General features: G+C 46.1%; 1 protein-coding gene across 1 annotated transcript in view; it reads right to left on the reverse strand.

Annotated features, from left to right (window-relative positions):
* Positions 1 to 168: 168 nt before the first annotated feature.
* WDR3 (WD repeat domain 3) overlaps positions 169 to 22,449 on the reverse strand; it is a 23,151-nt gene continuing 870 nt past the window's right edge. Inside the window, exons 2-26 of the mRNA XM_009330188.1 lie at positions 21,286 to 21,495; positions 20,710 to 20,828; positions 18,917 to 18,995; positions 18,475 to 18,570; positions 17,892 to 18,002; positions 16,745 to 16,846; positions 16,527 to 16,624; positions 15,503 to 15,598; positions 14,943 to 15,173; positions 14,031 to 14,124; positions 13,550 to 13,651; positions 11,053 to 11,138; positions 10,475 to 10,610; positions 9,707 to 9,763; positions 8,890 to 8,990; positions 8,628 to 8,739; positions 8,378 to 8,512; positions 6,744 to 6,794; positions 5,995 to 6,060; positions 5,063 to 5,155; positions 4,444 to 4,491; positions 3,105 to 3,148; positions 2,486 to 2,614; positions 1,583 to 1,676; positions 169 to 954 (exon numbers count right to left, since the gene is read on the reverse strand). Of these exons, the coding sequence (XP_009328463.1) occupies positions 799 to 954; positions 1,583 to 1,676; positions 2,486 to 2,614; positions 3,105 to 3,148; positions 4,444 to 4,491; positions 5,063 to 5,155; positions 5,995 to 6,060; positions 6,744 to 6,794; positions 8,378 to 8,512; positions 8,628 to 8,739; positions 8,890 to 8,990; positions 9,707 to 9,763; positions 10,475 to 10,610; positions 11,053 to 11,138; positions 13,550 to 13,651; positions 14,031 to 14,124; positions 14,943 to 15,173; positions 15,503 to 15,598; positions 16,527 to 16,624; positions 16,745 to 16,846; positions 17,892 to 18,002; positions 18,475 to 18,570; positions 18,917 to 18,995; positions 20,710 to 20,828; positions 21,286 to 21,495 (2,646 nt within the window). The 3' untranslated portion in view covers positions 169 to 798. The remainder of the gene's footprint in view (positions 955 to 1,582; positions 1,677 to 2,485; positions 2,615 to 3,104; positions 3,149 to 4,443; positions 4,492 to 5,062; positions 5,156 to 5,994; positions 6,061 to 6,743; positions 6,795 to 8,377; positions 8,513 to 8,627; positions 8,740 to 8,889; positions 8,991 to 9,706; positions 9,764 to 10,474; positions 10,611 to 11,052; positions 11,139 to 13,549; positions 13,652 to 14,030; positions 14,125 to 14,942; positions 15,174 to 15,502; positions 15,599 to 16,526; positions 16,625 to 16,744; positions 16,847 to 17,891; positions 18,003 to 18,474; positions 18,571 to 18,916; positions 18,996 to 20,709; positions 20,829 to 21,285; positions 21,496 to 22,449) is intronic.

Raw genomic sequence — 22,449 nt, forward strand, 5'->3', positions numbered from 1 at the left:
AATTCAGTGCAATTTCTAAAAACTGGAGCAAGTACAACGCAAACAACCCACGCTTCTCATGCTCAGTCTGCCAACTCTATGGAACAGCACAATCCTGGACGGCAGCCGTTTCATTTTCTCGTACAGATTTTATTCTCTGAAAAAAAAAATCCTTTGAGAACTGACATACAGGGCAAGGCAGTTGAGGCTTTACTAGAGAAATATCAGGACAAAACTCCATGAACAAAGTTGTCTCATAAAGCATATATAAATATGCCTTTAACAGAGTGCAGCCATGTTCTTCCCTGTCCCACTAAAAAGCAAGTAGCTGTAGACCAAGTTCTCACACTTTGGCAGAAGTCATGTAGCTTTGCCCAGAGGCTCTAAGCACTGCCACAAACCACCGGCAGGTGTCAAAACAGCATAAAATGCTGCCAGCTGCCTTCCCTGGATAGGGCATGGTCCCATGAGCAGTCCATGTGCTGGATTCACTCTATTTAGTTGAAACTGCCAGAATGAGCTGACCTCTTCTGCAGGAGAAATCAAGTCCATTTCTAACGGGCATTCCGCTGGAGGAAAAGCATGTACCTTTGACAGCCACCTCAGAAACAGTTCAAATGCATACATTCGCAGCAGACTACAGAGAGTTCATCTCGGAGACAACCATTCTGAGTTGGGGTTATACCACATGGGGGAGGGGACAGACTTTGTCCCAGTCACCAGACATCATCACAGATGTTCAGCCACAAGTACACTTCCGTGGCCAGCACTGAGGTTACATGACCCCATCCAGGTGCTCTGGGTCTTGGGCAGCAAATGCTAGAGCATTGCAAGAACCATCTTCTCCTTCTTCTTCCTCTTCCTCTTCTTCTCCTCAAAACGGTCAGTAGCATCAGCAAAAAATGTCACCTCATCCTTGGCCTCAATCTCCCTCTTCAGGTACTGGAGCCCTGCCATGTTGAATCCCAGCACATCCTGTAGAGACAGACCAGCACCACACTGTTGGGTACGTCGCAAGCTTGTTAGGGGGCAGAGGGTCCTGCACTGGCCACCCTCTACTAAGAAATGATGAAAGGAAAACAATCCACCGATTTAAATAAAGCAACATTAATTAAAAGTAAACTTCATCTGAGTAGGAGAACAATCAGTCCTGCACTCTGTTCCCCACAATTCTCGCTTAAAAGCAGCTATAATCCACTGTATTTTGTGAAAGACAAGTTGCTGGCAGGGACCTGAAGCTGCCTCTGGGAAATGCACAGTCTGTGTTATTTGAGAGACTAGTGGCCCACAGAAAAGCCCAAGAGAAATAGAGAGTTTATTTACCTCCTACATATTTAGAAACTAGCAAGCCAAATCCCAAATACATACATCAAAGAATACCAAGAGTAAATGAGGGAGGGAGCACGAGTGCAGGATCACCACTGGGTAATCTCACATCAGGAAAAACATAAGGAAAAGGCAGCCTATTTGCATAGGAGGAAGGTGAAACAGGCCCAGACCCCTGACCAACTTTCCCACTGGACACCACAGACAACACATGCTTCCAGACATTGGTCCATCCTGTTATTCCAGATCCTGGAAAAGAGGAGGCTGCAACACTCACCCGGGCCTCACTGACTCTGGAGATAGTGGTTTTCTTCAGATTTTCTATCACTGTCACCAACATGTGGTTGCCTGTGATCTGCCCAAAATGTATCCTGGAATAAAGCAGACAGCAATGTATTGCAGCATTGTTCTTAGAAACATCAGAGAGACCCTATCCTGAGCCTCTGTATGTTCTGGACATGGGATTTTTCTTGAATTAGGCCTCCCCAGACCAGCCTTATATACCAGACATGGGCAGATTTATCTGGAAAAGCTATTCTCTGAAGCTTCTCTTTAACATACAGTGGTTCAAGGGAAAGGTCTCTCTGGGGTACCCTCTAAGGGCATGGGCTCTACAATCACTATGCCAGTGAACAGTGCCATTTCAGCCTTGGCGCAGGATCTTTCATACCGATGAGATTTGGGGGACCAGGACCAGCAACCCCATCTGGGCACGTCAACACTCTGCATCCAATCAGTCCATTCCTGCACACCATTCACTGCAGGCTGCAGTGATTCCTTGTCTCCTGCAGAGACCACATCTTTATTCCCAAGGATGCTTCCCAAGAGCTTCAGAGCCAGAGACATACGAGAAAGCCCAAGTTTTCCCCACACTCTTATGCTACATGCGTTCATGGCAAGCAATGTCATCTTTGCAGCTCCAGGAAGGAGATGGGGTACATACCTCAGCTCTGCACTGTCCCAAAGGACTGTCTCACAGCACAGGAGCAAGGGGTACCTCTCTGTTCACGTAACTGGTGCAAAGTGAGTTCATGACATGCACCAGCACGAGGGGCCCAGAGGAACCGGCAGGCCTACTACTGACCAGAGCCCTGTTAGGGCTTCCTTGGGTCCAGGTTCTGGACAGCAATAGCAGCTGAACTAAGACTAGCAGATCTGTCTCGGCACATGAAAGACTCACTTGAGCAGAAAGAGGAGAGCTCGGCACAGGAGTTCAACTTCCAAACCCAGGTGAATATATTCATTGAAGAGTCTGAGCAGGTCAGGGACATAGGAGAACGGCAGCACCAGGAGAGACTCTTCCAACTCACTGAGGAGAAAGCAAAGGGAGAGAACCATTAGTCTCAGTCACTGCACTGCTACAGATGAGCAGGAAACACTTCTGTATAGGAAGGCTCTGGTACAAAAGCTGTGCTAAGCATTCATCACCACTGGTCTATGACTGCCCACAAAGCACAGTGCAGCTGCACAGACTAGAGGCCAGGCCAGCAGACATCATCTGGCATAGGGCAGAAGGTAGCAGGCACACAGTCTTCCCTCCTCAGCATCCCCAAGCTGCTCTTCACATACATGTGCATATACATACACAAGCTTCACCCAACATTTCGCATGAAAGGAACAATTTCCATTCCCCAATTCCATGCATGCTCCAAAAGAGGCTGCCAGGAACAGTAACTCCAGACTCCCCAGCACTGCCCATACCCAGCACAACAGACCGTCCCAGGACCCTGCCAGACCTGGACCCAGAAATCCAATACTCAATTGCAAACCTGTTCAGCAATAAAGCTCTTGGGACTTACCTCGACTTGACCTTCTTGAAAACTTCCAGCACATACGCTGAAGGCTGTAACAGAGGAAAGACCAGCTCTGCGTATCAAGAAACATTCCAATGCAAACATGTGCCTTAAGGTCCATTTCACCCAGCTAAAAACACGCAATCATGTCTTGTGAGATGGACAGATCAAGCTGAATACAACAAAGAGGAAGTCCCTTTAGCTTCAATCAGCTGCCAGTCTGGGACGTCCTCTCTCCACAAAACACAAACCCAGCCTTCTCAAGATACTCTTAACTGGTGAAGAATATTGTGAAAAGTCTAATTTATATTCAACCAGCTAAATAATCTCATATTCTATGTAGAAGATTCATATTCAATGAATCTTCTACAAACTGGATAAAAAACTTGGTGAAACAGCCAAATACATACAAAAGCTTACACAAACTCATCTCCCAAAGACTTAATTCCTGCTACTTCTGTTTATCTGCTGAAACTGTGGCAGATGCAGAGCACAGCTGGGAGGTCTCTCCCAAGAAAGACAATAACAGACTGTCAATGCATAAAGTATTTTTGTTCATGGTCTGACATACTAAGTGCTCATCATGGTCATTTCACCATGTAACAGGACATGTAATAACGTGCCAATGTGTTTTTACCCAGCAGCCTAGTGCTTGGGCATTCTTCCAGGACCTTGGAAACAGGTTCAAATCCCTTTTCTGTACAGTAAGATTCAATCAAACATCACCCACCTCCAAAGAAATTGCTAGCTGCTAAGCCATAGGATTTTTTTCACCCCTGTTCAATCTATTCAACCTGCAATTAAATATGCCTATATTCATGAAGGGAGGGAATGGCTCTGGCTAAGTGCTTACTGATGTCACATGGTGGGGTGCACAGTGACAGGCGTTCTCAATTACCCATTCCAGTGGATGCTCAGGTATTTTGTGTTAGATGGCACAGCTCCTCTGGAATATACTATAGCGTGGCAACTGCACCCTCCTGGCAGCAGGAAGATGTGCCCTTAGGCACAGAAAAGGTTTGAACTAGCTTTCCCATATCTTGGAGAATACCATAAACTGCTGGCTCATGATAAGGTCATGGCTACCATCACGGTTATGCTTAACCCTGATGGGGTTAAACTTTTGTAACACACATGCAAGATATTAAAAAACAAACACACAAACAAACACAAAAAACCCAAACTGTGTTCACTTTGCACAAGCAAAAGTGCTCAGTTTTCATTTCAAGTTGAACCAAGTAGTCCTTCCCCACAGCAACCCAGTGTTTCGGCTCAGCCAGCAAATCAAACAGCCCCACTCCGGTTGAGAATGGCCCACAGCCTGTGGCCTGGGCATTCCACTTACTGTAATATTTCCATAGGCACGGAGGATGGGATTGACAGGAAGGGGAACCTGGAGACACAGAATGGGTTAGAATGATGCAGGTGTGTGTGTACAAATGCATATTCCCAGAGAAAACCTTAACCCACAGTAGAAGAGAGCTTTTATCAAGTGTCTTCCTGCAATTCCCAGACCACCCTCCCCAGAACATTACTGAAGGCCTCATTTGCAGCCACTAGACAATCTCATTCCCAGACGTACGTGACTAACTCAAACATGAATGAATTTTCTTCCACTTTGTAATTGTCACTTTTCCCACCTATATCACAGCCCCATATTTAGCAAGGAGTATTGAGATGAAGGCAAAGGCTAGGCTTTGGGATGCATTTGCAGCAGCATGCTCTCCCAGGGACAAAACTTACATCCTATGGTGACTTTAAACGTATAAAGATTGTTAGAAAGAACACACCACTAACCATGCCCCAGGGCACACTGCCATCTCGTTCTCCAAAAGATTTCAGCAAATCTTTGCTATGTCCAGCTGTCCTGATTTTATCTGCATGCTGAGCCTTTCCACCCAGATGACAGAGCTGGAAGGATACACCCACACATCTTGGAACTGGGACATTCCTCAGCCTTTTACCTCTTTTCCCGCAGCTTTGCATATGGCCTTGTGCTCCATTAGTTTTGCCATCTCTTCTCTGTACAGTTCAATAGCTTCCATGATCCGCTCAGCCTGTGCAGCACAAGAATGGCACATCAGTGACACCAAACAAGCCAAAGCAAAGCTCTAGTTCAGCTGGACAAACGGAGGGGGAAGCAAGAGTGCTGACACGGAGCATCACAGGACATCTCACTCAGAAAGGTAACCTCTACCCCAGACTGCAGCACTACTCTGAGCACATCAATCATGTCCTGAAGATGTCAGACACCATCCGCATTTCCCCCACTGCCCTGGGTGCTCTCTGCTGCAGCTTCAATTGTTGCCTTGACATTGACCTACACCCCAAGCAAGCAGTACCCCTTCAAGGCACAAGCCAAGGTCAGGCCATTTTGAGTACTCAGACTGAGGATTTCCTCTGTATTTCCAAGAGCACCAAGCTGTTGAAATCTGCAGCCATGAAATTACCCACCCCCACACCGTCCTGGTACACTTCCCATCTCAGGTACTGCAATAAATTTCCACCTGCCACAGATGCCCACAGGACAGGGCAACCCTTGGGGAAGAGGCCTGATGCCTAGAGAACATCCAGCTGCCTTGTGCTCCTTTGGGCTGCAAACCCCAAAGGGCAAGAGCAGCCCTGTCCCACACATGACAGGCAGAGAAATCTGCAGCCTGTATATCTACAGGAACCTCACACCTTGTTCCCTGGAGAGATCTCGGGAGGAGATAATTCCTGGTGGGTGACTCTCCAGGGTCAGACCCCTCCCTGTTGGCCATGGAGCAGGACAGACTGCTCTTGCAGGCAGAGGTAATTCTGCCTTTATGTGACAGCACAGGTTACTCGTCTTCAAACTGATGCTCCAACCCTGTGACAGCCCCCCTCCTTGAGAGATTGGTAAGCACAGTCTTACCGCTTTGATGGTTTCAATTGTCTTCTTTCCTGCCAGCCCTATCTCTCCTTGCGTCTCTCCAGCCACCTAAAAAATACAGAGTTTGCAGCTTCCTCCTTCAGCAGCTGAGCAGCTGATACACACAGGTACCCCCTGCATCCTATCATGCTCCATGCTAAGAAAAGCCATCAGCCCCACTCCCTAAACTGGTCATTTATCTGGGGAAATACAGGATTTCCCAAGTGCACAGCTCTTCCTCAGGAACAGAGGCACCATGCTACACTGAGCTCTGGGAGGCAGGTAAACACAGCTCTTGTTCCACCAACAGAGACCAAGCAATCCGATCAGTGTCAAAACTATCGGCAACACAACCCAAGCATCTGAGCAAGAGGGATCAGGCTTCCCCACCTATCCTGCACCCCATGGACCCAGAAGGAGCTGTCAGAAGGCAGCCCAGCCTTGGTACAGAGCTGGTGTGGACGTGAACTGGGGAGATAGGAGGGCCAACAGCACAGCAAGGTTTCAGCGTCCACAGCTACTGTTTAGCAGTTTGGCCAGCTCCACATGCTCTCCTGAAGTTGTCTGTAGGAAGTACCAGAGTCAACTGCATCATGGGGCAACCACAGCTTCAGCAGCACCTTCCCCCCCGCACCTCCTCAAAGCAAGAAAATTACCAGTCCTTTCTGAGACCTCTTCTATGCCTCTTACAGAAATAGTTATTCCAGACTCTGTACAGTCAGACTGACACACGCTCAGATGGTGCAACTCACCACAGGCTGCTCTTCCTTCGCCACACTCTCTTCATATTCAGCTTCTCGTTGCTACAGTGGATGAGAACACAACATATTAACACAGGTGAGCAGGCAGCAAGCAAAGGTACAAGTCCCTTCCAAACTGGCTGAGCAAGGGAGGCTGCAGCTTCATGCAGCCCATTGCAAAACCAGGACAAATCAGCAGAGATCAACAATGCCAGTGCAAAATGCCCACTTATCCCTGGTCTCAACCCCATGGAGAACTCTGGAATCTCCCAGACAGAAAGAAATCAAGGTCTCTGCTCTGGATGCAGGAACAGCCCTTAGACAGCCCACCAAGCTGAGACAGAGACAACCGCAATTCAGCACCAGACCTTCCACCTGGCACACAGCACAGAAGAAACAAGCCTAGAAAAGACCCAGGGTTGTCCTAGCCTGCAAGAAGAAAGAGCCTCCTGTATGGCAGCTCACACATGAATAGGGCCCCATCAGTGTGTAATTCACTACTGGTGTATGCATGCTCACCTCGTTACTCAAATTTCACCCAAAACACACTTTTCTGGCATCTGGAAAAGGAGCTGTCTCTGCCTCTCCTTTTACCACCATCATTCCTAGCACACCAACTACTGGGCATCAAGATGCTGCCCATGGGTCACCTCATTTCTCTGCAAACAGCCTGGGACAAAAAAACCCATTTATTGCAGGTTTCTCATCCACTCCTGCTTCTGCACGTTTCTACACCCTTCCCCCACTGTCGTTTGAGAACTGCTTTAAGAAAGGGAGACAAAGCCACGCTCCTCTGAGGGATATAGTGAAAAGACAAGAGTTACAAATTGTTCCAAGGGAATTTCCAATTGGATACATGAAACAAATGTGTCCGCCAACCCCAAGGGTGGTTCAGCACTGGCACAGGTGCTCAGACAGCCTGGAAAGTCTCCTTCCTTGGAGACGTCCATGTATCAAGACAAGTCTCTGAGCAGTCTGATGCAGCTTTAAGGTTATCCTGCAGTGAGCAAGGGGTTGGACTAGACCCCCAGAGTTTCGTTCCTATTGAAGTCCTTCTGTGAGTCTATGATTCCTCACAATACACGCTCAGATGGAGTAGAAGGGGCTTCTTCCAGCATTGCCAAGCTCTGGGGCCTGCAACTGAGATAGAACAGACCTCTCATGGTTGGAAAAGGGGAAAAAAAGACAAACTGCATTTAACAGGAGCAGTGCTCTCCATCACTCCACAACAGCCACCTGCTGAGCTGCCTCTAAAGCACACCTGAGTTGAAAGGAGCGCAAGAGAATAAGAGAAAGTCAAAGACTGTAGCCAACAGACCTGTAGAAAACCACAGCTATAGAGGAAAGTCTGGGAAGCGAGAGAGAAGCAAAGCAGAGAGCAAGTTAGCCAGGCATTTGCAATGCAGTACAGACAGGCAAGCACCTGCAACATCTGCAGTGCTGTCTCCAGACAGCTCAGGGCAACAGTCCCATCATGCAAAAGATGCCAGTCAACCCTGGGCACCTCAACACCAGGCTGCGGTTAGTAATGAGCCAATCTGCCAAGTGTGGAGCCAGACTCTTCCACAGTGAAAAATGAGGAATCTGCCTGCTGGGGAGAAAACAGGTCTGGAAGTTGTCTTTGGCACGAAGGATGCAACTCTCACCATTTCCCTCTCCTCTTCCAAAACGAGTGGCTCCCTTGTCCTTTCCCAGAGGCGTAGGGACTTGTCATGGGATGCTGACACCACGTAGTCTCCATTGGGACTGAGTGCCAAACACCACACCTCCTGGTGATGCCCCTGCATGGCAGACAGAAGAGGTAAGACATGAACATCACCCGGCTCCCAGCCCCTGAGGGAAGTGCTGCTCATGCAGGGATAATGCTTCCTTTCAACAGTCTCCAAAACTTCCTACCTCCAGTGTCTGGATGTGCTCAAATTTATCTGCATCCCACTGCTTAATCTTGCTGTCCTTCCCAGCTGTGAAGAAGAGATGGGATTTCGCCACAAACTGCAGATACATCACACTGGAAGGGAAAAAAGGCTCAAATTCACCCACTTGGATAACACTGCAGACCTCCCCCCACTCTATGCTGGACAAAAAGGTTATTGCTGGATCACAACCTCTTGGAGATAAGATAGCCCACAGCCCAAAGATGCTGTAGGATTTGACTGACCTGTCATCATGGGCAAAGAGCGAGCGGTGGCAGTCCCCAAAATCCAAGCCCCAAATCTTCACATTCCTGTCAGCAGAGCCGGTCGCAATTAGAGTCCCATCCTACAGAGCCACAAAGAGAGAGGAGGGTGTGGGTAGCTGGCTGGCAGCCCCATGAGGAATTGCTGCTGCACAAGTGACTAAGCAGTGCTGAGTAGGCAGATACCTGGCTCCTGAAACATGCCCTCCTGATCCAACTCCTCTCACCAGGGAGGAGAGGCCCATGCTCTGGCCCATGCTTGTGGTACTGGCACAGCCCACTGACAGCACCCTGGCTCTTTTCTGAACCTCCGGGGGCATTTAAGACCTTAGCTATATCTTTACATTCTTGGCTTCCAATGAGCCTCATTCCAAAGAAACCCCAGAGCAAGATGCAGCCCAAGAACAAACAGGCATGAAGAGGCTGCTCCACCTCAGCACCTGCTCTCTGCTCCTACTAACGAAGAATTCAGGCTCCTCTCACACAGTTAGTAACTTTAGCAGAGAGCAGGCTGTACCTCTTAAGATGAGTGTAGGGACCCACCACAGCATTTTAATTTCCACTTGCTCACAAAATGTCCTGGTCAGTTCTGTCATGACCACTACTCCGTGACCCCTCCCAGTGAGCACAGGACTGCAGGATAAGGAGGGGCTTGCTGTGTCCCATCAAGAAACTGCGAAGTCAGGAGCAAGGAGGTGACAAGAAAGCTTTATTCTAGAGGCCTTGCTACCAGCAGAGGTTCTCACAATCATCCGTATCACCACAGTCCCACCTAACACACAGCCCTAATGATACTTACATAGGAGATGTCCATACACAGCACTGGCAGCTTGTGTCCATACAGAGAGAGGAAAAACTGAAGCAGAAGAAAGGTGTCTCAGTTAGACATGCTGGGTAGAGATGTGCGAAAATCTCAAGCTCCAGGCTAGTTCTGCTCTGCCTCAGGTCTGTCTTTCTAGCACTGCCCCACTGTCACTCTTGCCCTGAACACTGTTAGCAGCAGGGCCATGACGGTAGAACTGACACAAGGGTGGAAGTACCCAAGCAAGCTGAGCTAACTCTGGCGCTAATCACCACTGCCTATGGAGTTTCCCTCTGTTTCTCTTTGCCTGTCTGTCAGTGCTGGTCTGTCTTGTGTCATTCCCTAACATTCACGTGCTAATACACAACTCACAAAACCACCACACACTGCTCACAAGGAAGATTCTCCTCCCCCAGGCTTTGCCTCTGCTATGACTTATTTAATGCCATGTGTGACACATCCATCCCCACCCTTACAGTGCCTCATAGCTCTGGAGTACCACCATGCCTGCAGGGTTTAGAGTGAACCTTGCCACCTGCAGGTTCACAACACTTTCCAGATGAAAAATGGATCTTCTCCCCAGTGTGGGCCAGCCATGGTTCTGTCAGGTTTGCCAGCAAACAGGCACCTGAAGTGGGATGCATGGTCTCTCTGATTCTTACTCGTGTCCCACAATAAACAGACACTTTTCCTATGTATTCCTGATCTTTCAGGCTACAATTACATCACTCCCTGCACAGCCTCACAGCCCATTTGGTCATGCACCTTGAGCGTGTCAATGTAGAAAATCTTCACAGTGCAATCCAGTAAGGAGACAGCCAGCAGTTTCTGGTTGGGGCTGTACCGCACACAGAGAACATCTTCATCCAGCTGCAAAATGCGCACATGTTTCACGGAGAGCCTGGCAAGACAAAGGAAAAAACCAATTGTTACCCCAAACAAACACGTTGGGAAGAGGTATGAATACAACTCCCACATTGCACCCTGGGAAAGCAAGTGAATTCTAACACGCAGCATCTCATTCCTTCCTCATTACGACTTGAACAAGACAGGCACTGCAGGCTGATAAAACTTCACTGCTAAACTTACTGCTTAATGATCTGGATGCCCATCCTGTGATTAGAAGCTAAACTCACACACAAGCAAGAGATGAGAATGTGGCAACTGCCCTTCCCCAGCTAAGCTCAGACCTTCACAAACCAGCACTGAGCTCACGCTCTTCTCCATGTGTTCCACATACATGTCATGGGCACTTCTTACAGTGCACAGCAAAGGCCAAAGCATCCATCAACGACAATAAATACTGCAGCTGAATGTAGTCTAGAAAGGTTTATTTTCCTCACCTTTTCTGAACACTGCTCTCATCCTTCACAAGCTCAAACTCCCAGAACTTGACGCATTTATCAGCACCTCCTGTCACAAAGCCACGCTGCAGGGGAAAACAAAAAAAATTATTGTGAAAGCGGTTTTGCTATAGCCCAGAGAAATTCTACACAAGGAACTGTCAACACACAAGGAGGTTTTTGAAACGTCCCACGTTCCTACGGTATTAATGATGAAGTGGACACCTCCAGGAGCACTTGCTCTGGTTGGAGCATGCATTACCCTTTGGCTGTGCAACAACAACAATTTCAAAAGATCTGGCAGGGAGATCTAAGACAAAGACTCCAAATGTAAATCAAAACATGGGCTGAAACTTTGGGACTGAAAGCAGTCATCTCAGCTGTAGGTAATGATGTGCTTGTGTTTTATGGGCAAGTTGACACTCTCACTGTTACTGGATCACACACACCTTACCACCACCCCACAAGCACAGCTTTCTAAAGGAAGAACAGTTCAACATTATCCCTTTTACATTAAGAACAAGGGTAAAATCTGTCCTATATGTTTTAATCTGTAGGGTGAATGAATCTCAGGCAGGTTATTACTTGCTATGGTTTTGATTCCACTAAAAAACACTCCAGCTTCTAGCGCAACATGACCATGTAAGAAAAATAAGAAAGGCATACACAACAAACAGAAGAAAGTGGAAATTGATAGAAACCAATATGAACCTGAACTGTGGTAATGGAGAAAAACTGATACAAGGAGTAAAAGACACAAACAGATTTCTACAGCCAGGGTGGTGAGGTCAAACAGTGAGTGTGTGCATGTAAAATGGGAACATTAAAAAAAAAAAAAAAAATCTTTTCAGTAGTACTGACCCATTTCTAGAGGGAAGTATGAGAACTATTAAACAGCAATGCTCAGTAAACATGGGTTCAGTAAACATTTCTCATCTGTTGTGCTCAGGGAAAAACCACGTACCGTAATCACATTACAAGACAGTGATGAAAACCTGCTCCAGAAACTCACAGGCTGTCAAAAAGCAGCTACCTATGTCAGACATTTATAAATCAATGGTTCAGATCCCCCGAATCCAAGACTTTTACAGAGCAGAATGAGGTACTCTGTAAACCGTCAATGTCCATTCTCAGCAACTTTGGAAATACTGGGGGAAATCCAGGAAGAAACTAATATAACACCATAACTCAGAGTAAATAGGCAGGCCTGGTAACTGAGCATGGTCAACAGAAGTAACAGGTAATTGCAGTTTCCATCAAACAAAGAAAGTAAACTGAATATGGAGAAAAGAGCTTATGAAAAATTAATTTGATGGGGATTATCCTTTTCCTTAAGATTAAAGCTGTAGTTGCTAATAGTAACAGTGTTGCTCAAGCAAGGCATGCCTCTTGGTGTTGTGCTACATTTTCATCACAAAACTAGGATAATATAGTTCAATAGAGCACATACTCCATGGATTAAAGACGAGCTAAGAGGTTTCAAAGCTTAATTTTAATTGAGAAATACCTAATAACGTGACACTATGCTGCTTACATATTTTAAATTTACATAAAATTTTACAGATTTTATGGATTACTAGAAAAATAACCAATTAAATATATCTATATAATGTCAGCTATTCAATCTATCTGAAAAAGAGTGCCCTAACAGAACCAAAACATTAATTTATACATGAGGAAGCAGGGATCTAAGTCCCACATATATGCCTTCCGCAAAGCAGTGCCCCAAAATGGGCTTTGAGGGACACTGGATTATTATCTGAATACACATTCTCACTGCAGAGCTATCACCAAAAGAGCTAATTAAGTCCTTGGATGGATTCAAAAGGCATTGGTGCATTTGGCACTGGTATAATTGCTATCACACAGTGCACCCAGATTCTGGGGCCACCAGCAAAAAAAGACTACAGTAACTTAAAAAGTACCACAAGAACAATTAAGAGCCTAGAAAACACATCCTGCAGGGACAGGAGAAGCTCAGTCTAATGACCATCAGATAGATGGGGAGGCTGATTTGGTCACTCAAGAGCAGCGCAACACAAAGAAAAAACATCACTATGTTAATGAGATCTTTAATCCAGCAGACAAGCAGCAAATTTAACAAGGAGACAATCAGCCCCTGCAGCAGGTTATGAGGGGCTGAAGCTCTCCACGGCTGGAACGCATCCACAAGGTATGTATTGCTGCACACACAGACTCCACCAGGGAAGTCCGAGTGTTCTCAATCATTGCAGAAGCCAGATGAGGTGATGAGGATGGCCCCGCTCAGCCCAAAGACTCATTGCCATCTGCCACACAACTAGAGGGATTATTCATCAAGCTGTGCATGTATCCACAGTTAAAGTTCTTAGACGCTACCAGCTGCATCCTCCGCCTCCCAGGATAAGGGGTTCCCATGCTCCCATCAATAGTGCAAACACAGCACTACAGGAAGAAGCTACATGAAAAGACGTGCAACAGATGATGCTTAGAAGGGTTAGAACTTAGAAGGAGTTACCTGGTCTGGTGAAAGGGCAATGGACCACACCGCCCCATCATGAGCATTAAGTGTCTCCATCAGACTCCCAGAAGCCAGGTCATACAGCTGCAGCTTCCCTGTCTGCAGAGAGACACATCACAGAGGATAAATCAGCCCCTCCACCTTTATGACACTCGATAGCTCCTAGCAGGAGAGCACCCCTGCCACCCATCTCCTGAACAGCCAGCTTCATTAGATGGCTGTTACACACAGACAGCCAAACTCTTATTCTCTGTCAGGGACTTCCCAAAGCTCTTCCCAGCTGTCCAGCTTAAGCCATAGGAGCTACATACAGAGCCTGGGAACAGAGCAGAACCTGATTGTCAGAGAGGTTTTTACACCTAAAACAGAGTGCTCCAGATCAGGAGACACAATGCATTTTCTGAAAGGCTGCCTTAATGACATTTTCAGAACATTTCCCGACCTGGGCAATCTGGAGTGCAGAAGGGACACTATTTACCTTGGTGCCAACGATGACCTGCCGATCTCCTGGGACAAAGAGCGAGCAGAGTGCGTACTCACAGTCCATTGTCCGGATGCACTGCAAGGTCAATCTGTGGACAAAGGCAGAGCCCAAAACCTCTTAGCACACACAAAAACTGGCCCGCTAAGTGAGACATGCTCCAGAGTGGCCTCTGCCCACAGCTGTCTTTTCAGCTGGGGCCAGAAGACACACCACCACCATCCTATGCTATCCAGCATTACTGCTAAGAACGTTTTCCATAAAAGCATGCAGTTACATAGCTGGCCATCGTGACTTATTGCTGTTATGAGCAAGGACAGAGCTCCTGTTCTCCAACAGCAATTCCTGTCATTCAGGAGAGGGGGGAGGAGTATAAGATAGCACACTCGAAGGAAACAGAACTTGAAATCAGCACCACTCAGGAAACACTGGGACAACACTCTAGATCAAAACAGCAGCCTACTCTGTCTAATACTAGATCCTTCAGATAAGATGCCAAGAAACCCCCGTTCCCTAAAGAACAGGCAATGGCTAGTTTAGGGTAACAGTACCTCTTATTAAAAAGGAAAAAAAGCCCAACAAAATACAGTCTAGGCTGGACTGCTATGTATGACCTTTGTGTTTAGAGATTTGTCTTTCCATACCTGCCACTAAACTTAGCCTCAGTGCTGCTTTACAGCATCAAACTCCATGAGTTAATTATGCAGTTTCAGCTCTATAGTTTCTCAGTTTCCCTAACAAGGAAAGAAGTCAAATAGTTTTCTATTTTCTTCCTTTACTTCCCTCACTATTTTATATTTCTCCATCATCCCCTCTTCCTTATCACTGCCTATCTGAACACAGCATCCCTGAGTTCTAGGAGACTGACACACATACGGCAGAGGGGACTGACACAACTGGACTGTGTACCTGTTCCAAATCTTTACAGACTCTGCAGCTGCTGAGAGAATGGCAATATTGTCAGAGCTAAAAGCCAACGTCCTGACATCACTCCGGTGGCCTCCAATGGTTATCCTGGATGCACGAACAGCCTGTGGGACTTGTGCTGACAAGTTCAGGTTGTACGACTCAATGATGTTGTTCTGGAGCAGCAGTACAATCTTCAGCTCTCCTTTTGGAGAGAGAATCAAGTCAAATGACCTGTTTGATTAGACAAAATCAGAGCTGTAAACAGGGGCAATAAGACAAAATATAGGAGGGATCAAATATCAACAACTGAGAAAGAGGAATATAGATAGAGGCATGCCACAAGCAAGTGCACACTAAGCCACAGAGGTGTGCACAAAGGAGACCGCTTGTGGAAGAGGTGTGAATGGACTGGAGATCGTGGTAGGCCTCTCCCGGGCTCCAAGCTGAACAGATGACAAGGGGGAAACTTCTTCCATCTCTCCCTATATTGAGCTGTGCAGAGCTCTCCCCAGGTAGCTGCATAACCACAGGTCAGCCTTTACAAGAGGCTTTCCACTCACTTGATTTTAGAAGAAGCTCTGACGTTAGCGACCCGCTGAATCTCATCCTGCAGGCTCAGCTCCACACTCCTTTCAGGCTCCTCTTCAGAGTTCTGTCTAGAAATGTCAGATAATGGAAGAGAGTCAAATAACCCAGCACAGCCAAAACAAACTAACACAGAGACAGAGAATAACATAAGGAAACCACTTGCAGCCTGCTGAAAACAACCGCCCTCTTATCCAGCAGTGCTAACAACATTTAAGAACAGGGTGAGACAGTGAAGTTCATGCTGGTATGCAGACTACTAAAGAGACAAACTGGCCTAAAAAAGGCAACCTCCTCCGGAGCCAAAGCACTTGAACGAGGCATGTTAGAAAGATGGGTACAAAACAGACAACAGAAAGCTGTGTTTGAGTGGGAAATCAGCTTCTGCTCATCTCCTACCACTCACCAAAAGTCATCAGCCATTGCCAAAATGCATCTCCAGATTTACATGCTCTGTGCATCAGTTTCTACCCTGGAGCCAGACCTCTCCCTAAGGGCTGTTGTGAGGCACTTGTTAAGTGCCAGGATACCCAGAGAGACACTTAACACAAAGTAAACATTAATAAAGCTCTCACCTGTATCTCTGCCTGCTGTAAAACAGGAGATGAGGTTATCAGAGTCACTCTGACTTCTCAGATGAAACTCTCATTCCTGTATGTCCTATCAAGGACTTTATTTGATGTACCAAGCAGTGTAAATATGAATGTCAGGTAGAAGTGAGCAGCTCTGAAAAACCCATTTTATATCCATTCCTTTGCACACATTAGCTTTTTTTGCAGGGGGAAGACTCAGAAAGAAAGGTTATTTCCTTAGTCTCTGGGAGCAGCGCTGCTCCGACAAGCACCAAGGATGCACGGGAACAGTGACCCCAAAATACAACAGCTAGCACAGACAGAATGACCAGTAGCTTGGGAGTTCAACCATTGGGTCATGCTGCTGAAGGGCTTTTCTAACAGTTCTCTGGACACAGCATCCAAATACTTCCAAAAGACTGCTTACTTGGCTTTTTTCTTTGCTTTCTTCATTTTCTTTTCCAATTTCTTTTGGACTTCCTCTTCAGAAAGGACAGAGAACACTTCCAGAACAGCATCTGTTCCCTAGAGACAGAACAAACAACGTCAAAGGTACCCAAAGCCCTGGCTGGCCCCTACAGAAACTATCCGAGGTCTCTAACAGCCTCCTCTACAGCTCGATAGCAGAGCCCCCCCATTACTTACATGGCAGGCCAAAATCTTGCCCGTTCGGTCTGTGGCAAGAGTAACTATTCTGTCTCTCCCTTCCCGCATGATGGATCCAACTTTGCTGCACTTTACGAGGCGCTATAGGGAAAGGAGAAGAACTTTGGTCTGAAAGGTCAAGTGATCTTGTCAAGTAAACTCAGAAACCTACTGGCAAGGGAAGTCAAGGGGAGAAGAGGGGAAAATGAACCTACAGGGTCCTAGTAGAACAGCTAGCAAGGATAACCTTGGGACAAAACAAGCATTTGTGTGAGCTACAGGCTTATCTCATTATGTTTTGTTGCATTTTAGCTGAAAATAATCACTGACAGTCTCAGTGGAAGAATAACTTAACTTTATTGGCATACCACACCCATTTAAGAGACAGAGCTGAATTTTTATGCTACAAAGGCAGCAGACCTCAGTTCCTCTGTCAGAAGAGGCAGAGAAGGTGAGAACAGAGACTCTTAAATGGGTGGTTGAAGGGAGAGAAATCCTCTGGAGAGGAAGTTGGAAAAGTATTTAACAAGGTCAGGCATCTACCATAACTACAAGCAGTCTGAAATCTGAGGAGGACCCCAGAAAGTTCCACCGGAAAGACAGATTCAGTAAAGTCTCCACCAGCAGCACAAGTGGGAACGGCTTTCTGCAATTGAATCTCACACCATATTTCGTTATGGTTACTCTGACGTCTCAGCTTCTGCTACTGACCTGCAAAGCTGGGCATCAGCACTGCACCCAGCAGCTGCCAACCCGCTAGTAACTATTTTATTCCCGTGTTGTTCAATGAAAGAGCTCCATTAGCACTGTCAAACTTTAAACACTTGTTAGTTCCCCCAAACAGAAGGCAAAGAAAAAGCTTTCAGTGGACAACACCACATGCATGTGTTTTGGTATACATACTTCTGCTGATGTTCTGCAGGTAAATGGGGCAGTAACTGCTGCTGAGGAAGATGTTATGAAGCAAGACAAGAATTACCACATTTTCCCTACCAGGCTAAATATGACACTCGGGGTATAAACCCAATACAGAGGAGCGATGTGTGAGTGACTCTCGAACTCCTGCTGGCTCTGCAAGCAGCACCATGTATTTAACCTATTGGGTTAAATACACCATCCCACAGTCTAAATGGAAAGCTGAGCTTACTTCCTCGGGATGCTCATCCAGCTCCAGGGTCTCATCCTCTTCAGTGTTTTCTTCTGCTCCGGGTGAAGACCCTTTGCTTTTCTTGGATTCTGGCTCATCAGGGTCTTTTACCTGCTCACAGACAAAAAAAACACCTAAGGAATACCTTAAACCACAAGAGCTACAGTGTTCTGGTTCCTGTCTCACTTACACGTCATTTCCCTGGAGGAACAAGTGGTTAGTATACACTGCAATAAAGGAGTGGCCTACAGCATGCCTGTAGGCACCAAACACTCCATGTCCTCCCCTGCTTATCATCCACCCACAAGACTCTCTTCTCTAGCCGTAAGCCAGAAGGCAGGAAGATCTGACACACTCTGGAAACCTTGCTCTGGAAGTGCTCGCAGCTTCACTTGCAAGCTCAAAACACAGAAAACAGCAGTGTCTATCCCAAGAGCAGCTTCTGGACCCCTCAGACAGCAAAGACATTGCTTTGGCTCTGTTTCCCAGAACGTCAATCAGATTTAACATGTTCCAGACCCATCTTAGCCCAAAGACAAGCAACTGGACAAGACTGTGAGGGGTTACAGAGGGAATATCTTACCTCCTGGATATAAGCGATATCCCACACCCTCAGCTCACTGTCAGCACTCCCAGTGATCAGACGCTTCTCTTCGGATATCAAAGCCATCCCCCAAACCTGTCCAGAGGCACAACATGAGGAATTGGCTTATGGCTCCTTTAACTATCATAACAACAGCAGAGCATCTTTAATTGATTTATTTAAGTGGCAACCAAGACAAGACTTGATCTAGCCAGGACCTCCTCCAGGGACATCTGCATTGGAATTGTCACCCACCGCATGTTGATGACAGCCCCTGGAAAGTTTGGAAGTTTCTCATTTGCTCATCTCTAAAGCCTAATGACAAGCAAAATATATCACAGTGCCAGTTTAGAGCTCTTGAGAGCAGGGAAAGCACCAAGTGAGCCATGACATGTAATCCAAAGTCCCTCCACCCCAACAGCTCCCCACACATCCTCTTTACCTCAGTACGGTGTCCAACCAGAGTTTTGAAGCAGTGCTGGGTGTCCAGATCCCACCATTTCACCAATGTGTCTTTGCCGCTGGAACAAAGAAGAAAAACTCGAGACACGAGGAAAGACTGCCAGAGCTCATGTGCTTGGAAAAGTGGTAGAAATACAAAAAATCTAAAACAAGGCACAACATATCACAAAGCAGCTGCTCAGACATTGAATTTTGCAAGCTATGCAAGGACAAAGTACAGTAATACAAAGCTGCTGCAAAAAGGTATCTAGCAAGTCATTGAAAACTGCTTCCTCCTCTGGATTCAGCTGCAAGCCCGTGTCACACAACTTCCTTTCTCGCTTATTTAGGGTGAGAACAATAAGTGCAAAGTGCTGATCAATTCTAAAGCTGCCTCTAAAACCCCTCTCCACATTCTCAACCTGTGCCATGCCTGTGCATTGACCAGGCTACAAGAAAAGCAGATGCCTTCATTTTGAGCAGTGATTTGCAGCTGCTCCTCCTAACGGAGAATTACAGCTGTTTCATCCTTCTAAGCCCCCGTAGGATTAGATCTCCTTGAAAACACATTTCTGGCTATATTATGCTACCCCAATGCTACAAGAGCACCCAAGAAAAGTAATTTGAACATTTATACAGACTCTTTCAGTACAACCTACAACAATTAATACTTTTTTTATTTTTGGTAACTTTGTTAGAGCCTATTTTCCTCAATAAGTTTCAACTAAATCAAAATATAAAACTTGTTGTTCCATTGCTAAGCTCCCTCAGGACAAAAAAAATTCTGATTACAAATTATATTTATTGTTAATCCATCTCTTTTGTTACATAGGATCCAAAGGTACTTGTAAATTGGACATACGAAAATATCACAAAAAATTCTGTACACAAAGGACTGCAGTTAGCTGCTTGGGCAAAAAAAAAAATCTAAAGTAAGAAGCAAAACTTTGCATCTGCAGAAAAACAGGATAACATCTCTACTCTGTTAATAACAACAACAAAAAAAGAGGAATTCTTTATCTCAATTTAGCTACTAAGAGAATTAAGAAGCATTTCTAAAGTTGACCTGCAAAGACTTGAAATCGCATTAAGAAACAGGCATCATCTACCAAACCAACAAAACACTACTTTTTCCATTGAAACAACAAAAAAACCACAAGAAACTTGTTTTAATTTTACACTGAACTGATTGCATGCACTTTTCTATTAAGCTATTAGATGACATATTAATAAATAAAAAATTATTGACAGATATTTGAGCAAGAGTATCTTCTGTCAACTGTTTATTATTAAAGGGATACAGTCAACTAGCAGCTCATGTTGAATAACTCAAAACCAACTCAAAAAAATCTATCATCTTTTAATTAATGCCTATAATTACAACCTACTAGGAAGCAATTTTTCTGTCACATTGCTGTGTGAATTACACATACAGAAGGTTAGCCTGCTTAATTCTTCAAGATAAACAGCAAAAATGGTTACATACATAACGAACATATTATCACTGTTCCTTGTTACAATAATTCTAAGTTGCTATATTTACCAGCAAGTTAAACCCTTTTCCAAACACTATTTTTCAGGATAGCCACTTCAGTTCCGCTTAACACATCTGGATTGAGGCACTGACTTTTGAAATATGCGGACATGACAAAAATCATATTCTAAGATGCTGGTGGGCCCAAGATATCATGAGTCAAGAAGGAAAATACAAATGGCTGTAGCACCTAGGATGTCTAAATTGCAAGTAAACCATGGCTGCTTTCCTGATCGACCACTACACTTAGCCTGGCTCACCTGGTGACCAACAGGTTCTTCTCCTTCAAGAAAAGGACTTGAGTGACAGCATCCTTGTGTCCTCTCAGCCGGTACAGACCGCTCTCATTGATGACATCCCACACGATGACATCTGTATCCTAGAACAGACAGAGTGTCTCCAAGGGACTGGCATCTGTCTCTGCAAAATGTCTACTTCTGCTATGAGATGGAAAAGGTTACCTGAGAGCAAGCTTTCTCACTCTGAATTTGAACGTTAGGGATGATTAATGCAAGCGACATTCCTTCCCCTGAGGTGCATTCAGACCAACAGATGCACCTCTGCCCTGCCTTTTGCTATTCCCGACCTCACAAGCTTCTTCACCTTTAACAGCTCTTCTAGTACCCCACTCCTGCCCTGCAGACCCCGCTGCTCTCCCAGCCCTGGGCTCCCCAGCTCCATCGCTGTCTCGCAGCCCTAACTCCTCTCATTGCCATCCTCTGGCTATAGGCAGAGGCCACATAACCTGCTTAAAATACCAAACATTTCAGTGCAGATCAGCCTTCTCCACAGACCATCTCTATGAAAGGGCTGTTCTCCAGATGTGCAACCCTCACCTTTGAGCCAGATACCAGCCGGCCCCCCAGATGGTCATACTGCAGGGCTGTAACTGCAGCCTTGTGTCCGTTGAAAGTGATATTCGCTTCTCCACTTAGGAGGCTGAAGACACGGATTGAACCATCTTCATACCCAACAGCCAAGTGCAACCCATCTGGAGAGGGGCAGAGGCAACTGACCTCCTGCTTGAGACCCTTAAGGATAAGAACCTGCAATTTTTAGGAGACAAAACACATAAAATGTTGATAAATGGCATGTCAGAGCCAGATACTTACACAGCAGAAAGAATATACTCTGCTCTTCTACTGAGCTTCCAACTGAGCACTTCTGCCACTTTAGAAGTTCATTTTCCAGCTTCCTGCACCGAATACAGTGTCATTAGCCCCATTTTACAAGGCAGACAGCAGCTAGGAGGGCAGTAATTTCTCATAATCAAACAGGAAACTGGTACAGAATGAGGCCTAGAACTCAGAAGCCCAAATTTCTGCCCCTGCACTTAAAAGTGCCAGAGAGCAAGGAACATTGTTTGAGAGTAATGCCTGAAGGCTTCTTCCTGACCCATCCTCTCTTGCTTGGCCTGTCTCAGGACAGAGCTGCTTTTCTACAGACTGCACAAGAACTTGAGAATGATGAAAACATCTCTGAAACAACATGCCAGCAGTCAGCGCTCTAGGGGCTGTAAAGCAAATCCTGAATTCAGTTTGTAGTGGACAGTAGTACTTATAACAATGTCAGAATCTGACAGGAGGAAACACATAGCAAAATCCTTAAAGTTACAGCTCACAAACCCATTACAGGATACAACTTTCACATGGGAAGCCCAGTTCCACAGCCGAAACAAAAACTCCACGACACCCCTGTTTCATCCCACAGCTTTCACACAGCGCTGCTGCTGGTGGCCAGGTTAAAAGGGAACATCTTTCCAGTCACTGGGGCAGCAATTACTCTTCCCCAGCTGAGGTACCGAAGGCAAATCTCAAAGGATCGACGGCGAGAGTCAGCCGGGGCACACCCAGAGCTGCAGACTCGCACCACAAGCAAACCTCAGGGTGTGCTCAGACTACAGAAAAGGGGGGAAGCTGTGGAGGTGACGCTTCCCTTAAAACGCAGCCCACTAACACAAGCAGCTTTTGCTTCAGATGGCCCAAAAGCGCCGCACGCCG

This window comes from Pygoscelis adeliae, unplaced genomic scaffold (genome assembly GCF_000699105.1).
Source record: "Pygoscelis adeliae isolate BGI_AS28 unplaced genomic scaffold, ASM69910v1 Scaffold120, whole genome shotgun sequence".
Lineage (NCBI taxonomy): Eukaryota > Metazoa > Chordata > Aves > Sphenisciformes > Spheniscidae > Pygoscelis > Pygoscelis adeliae.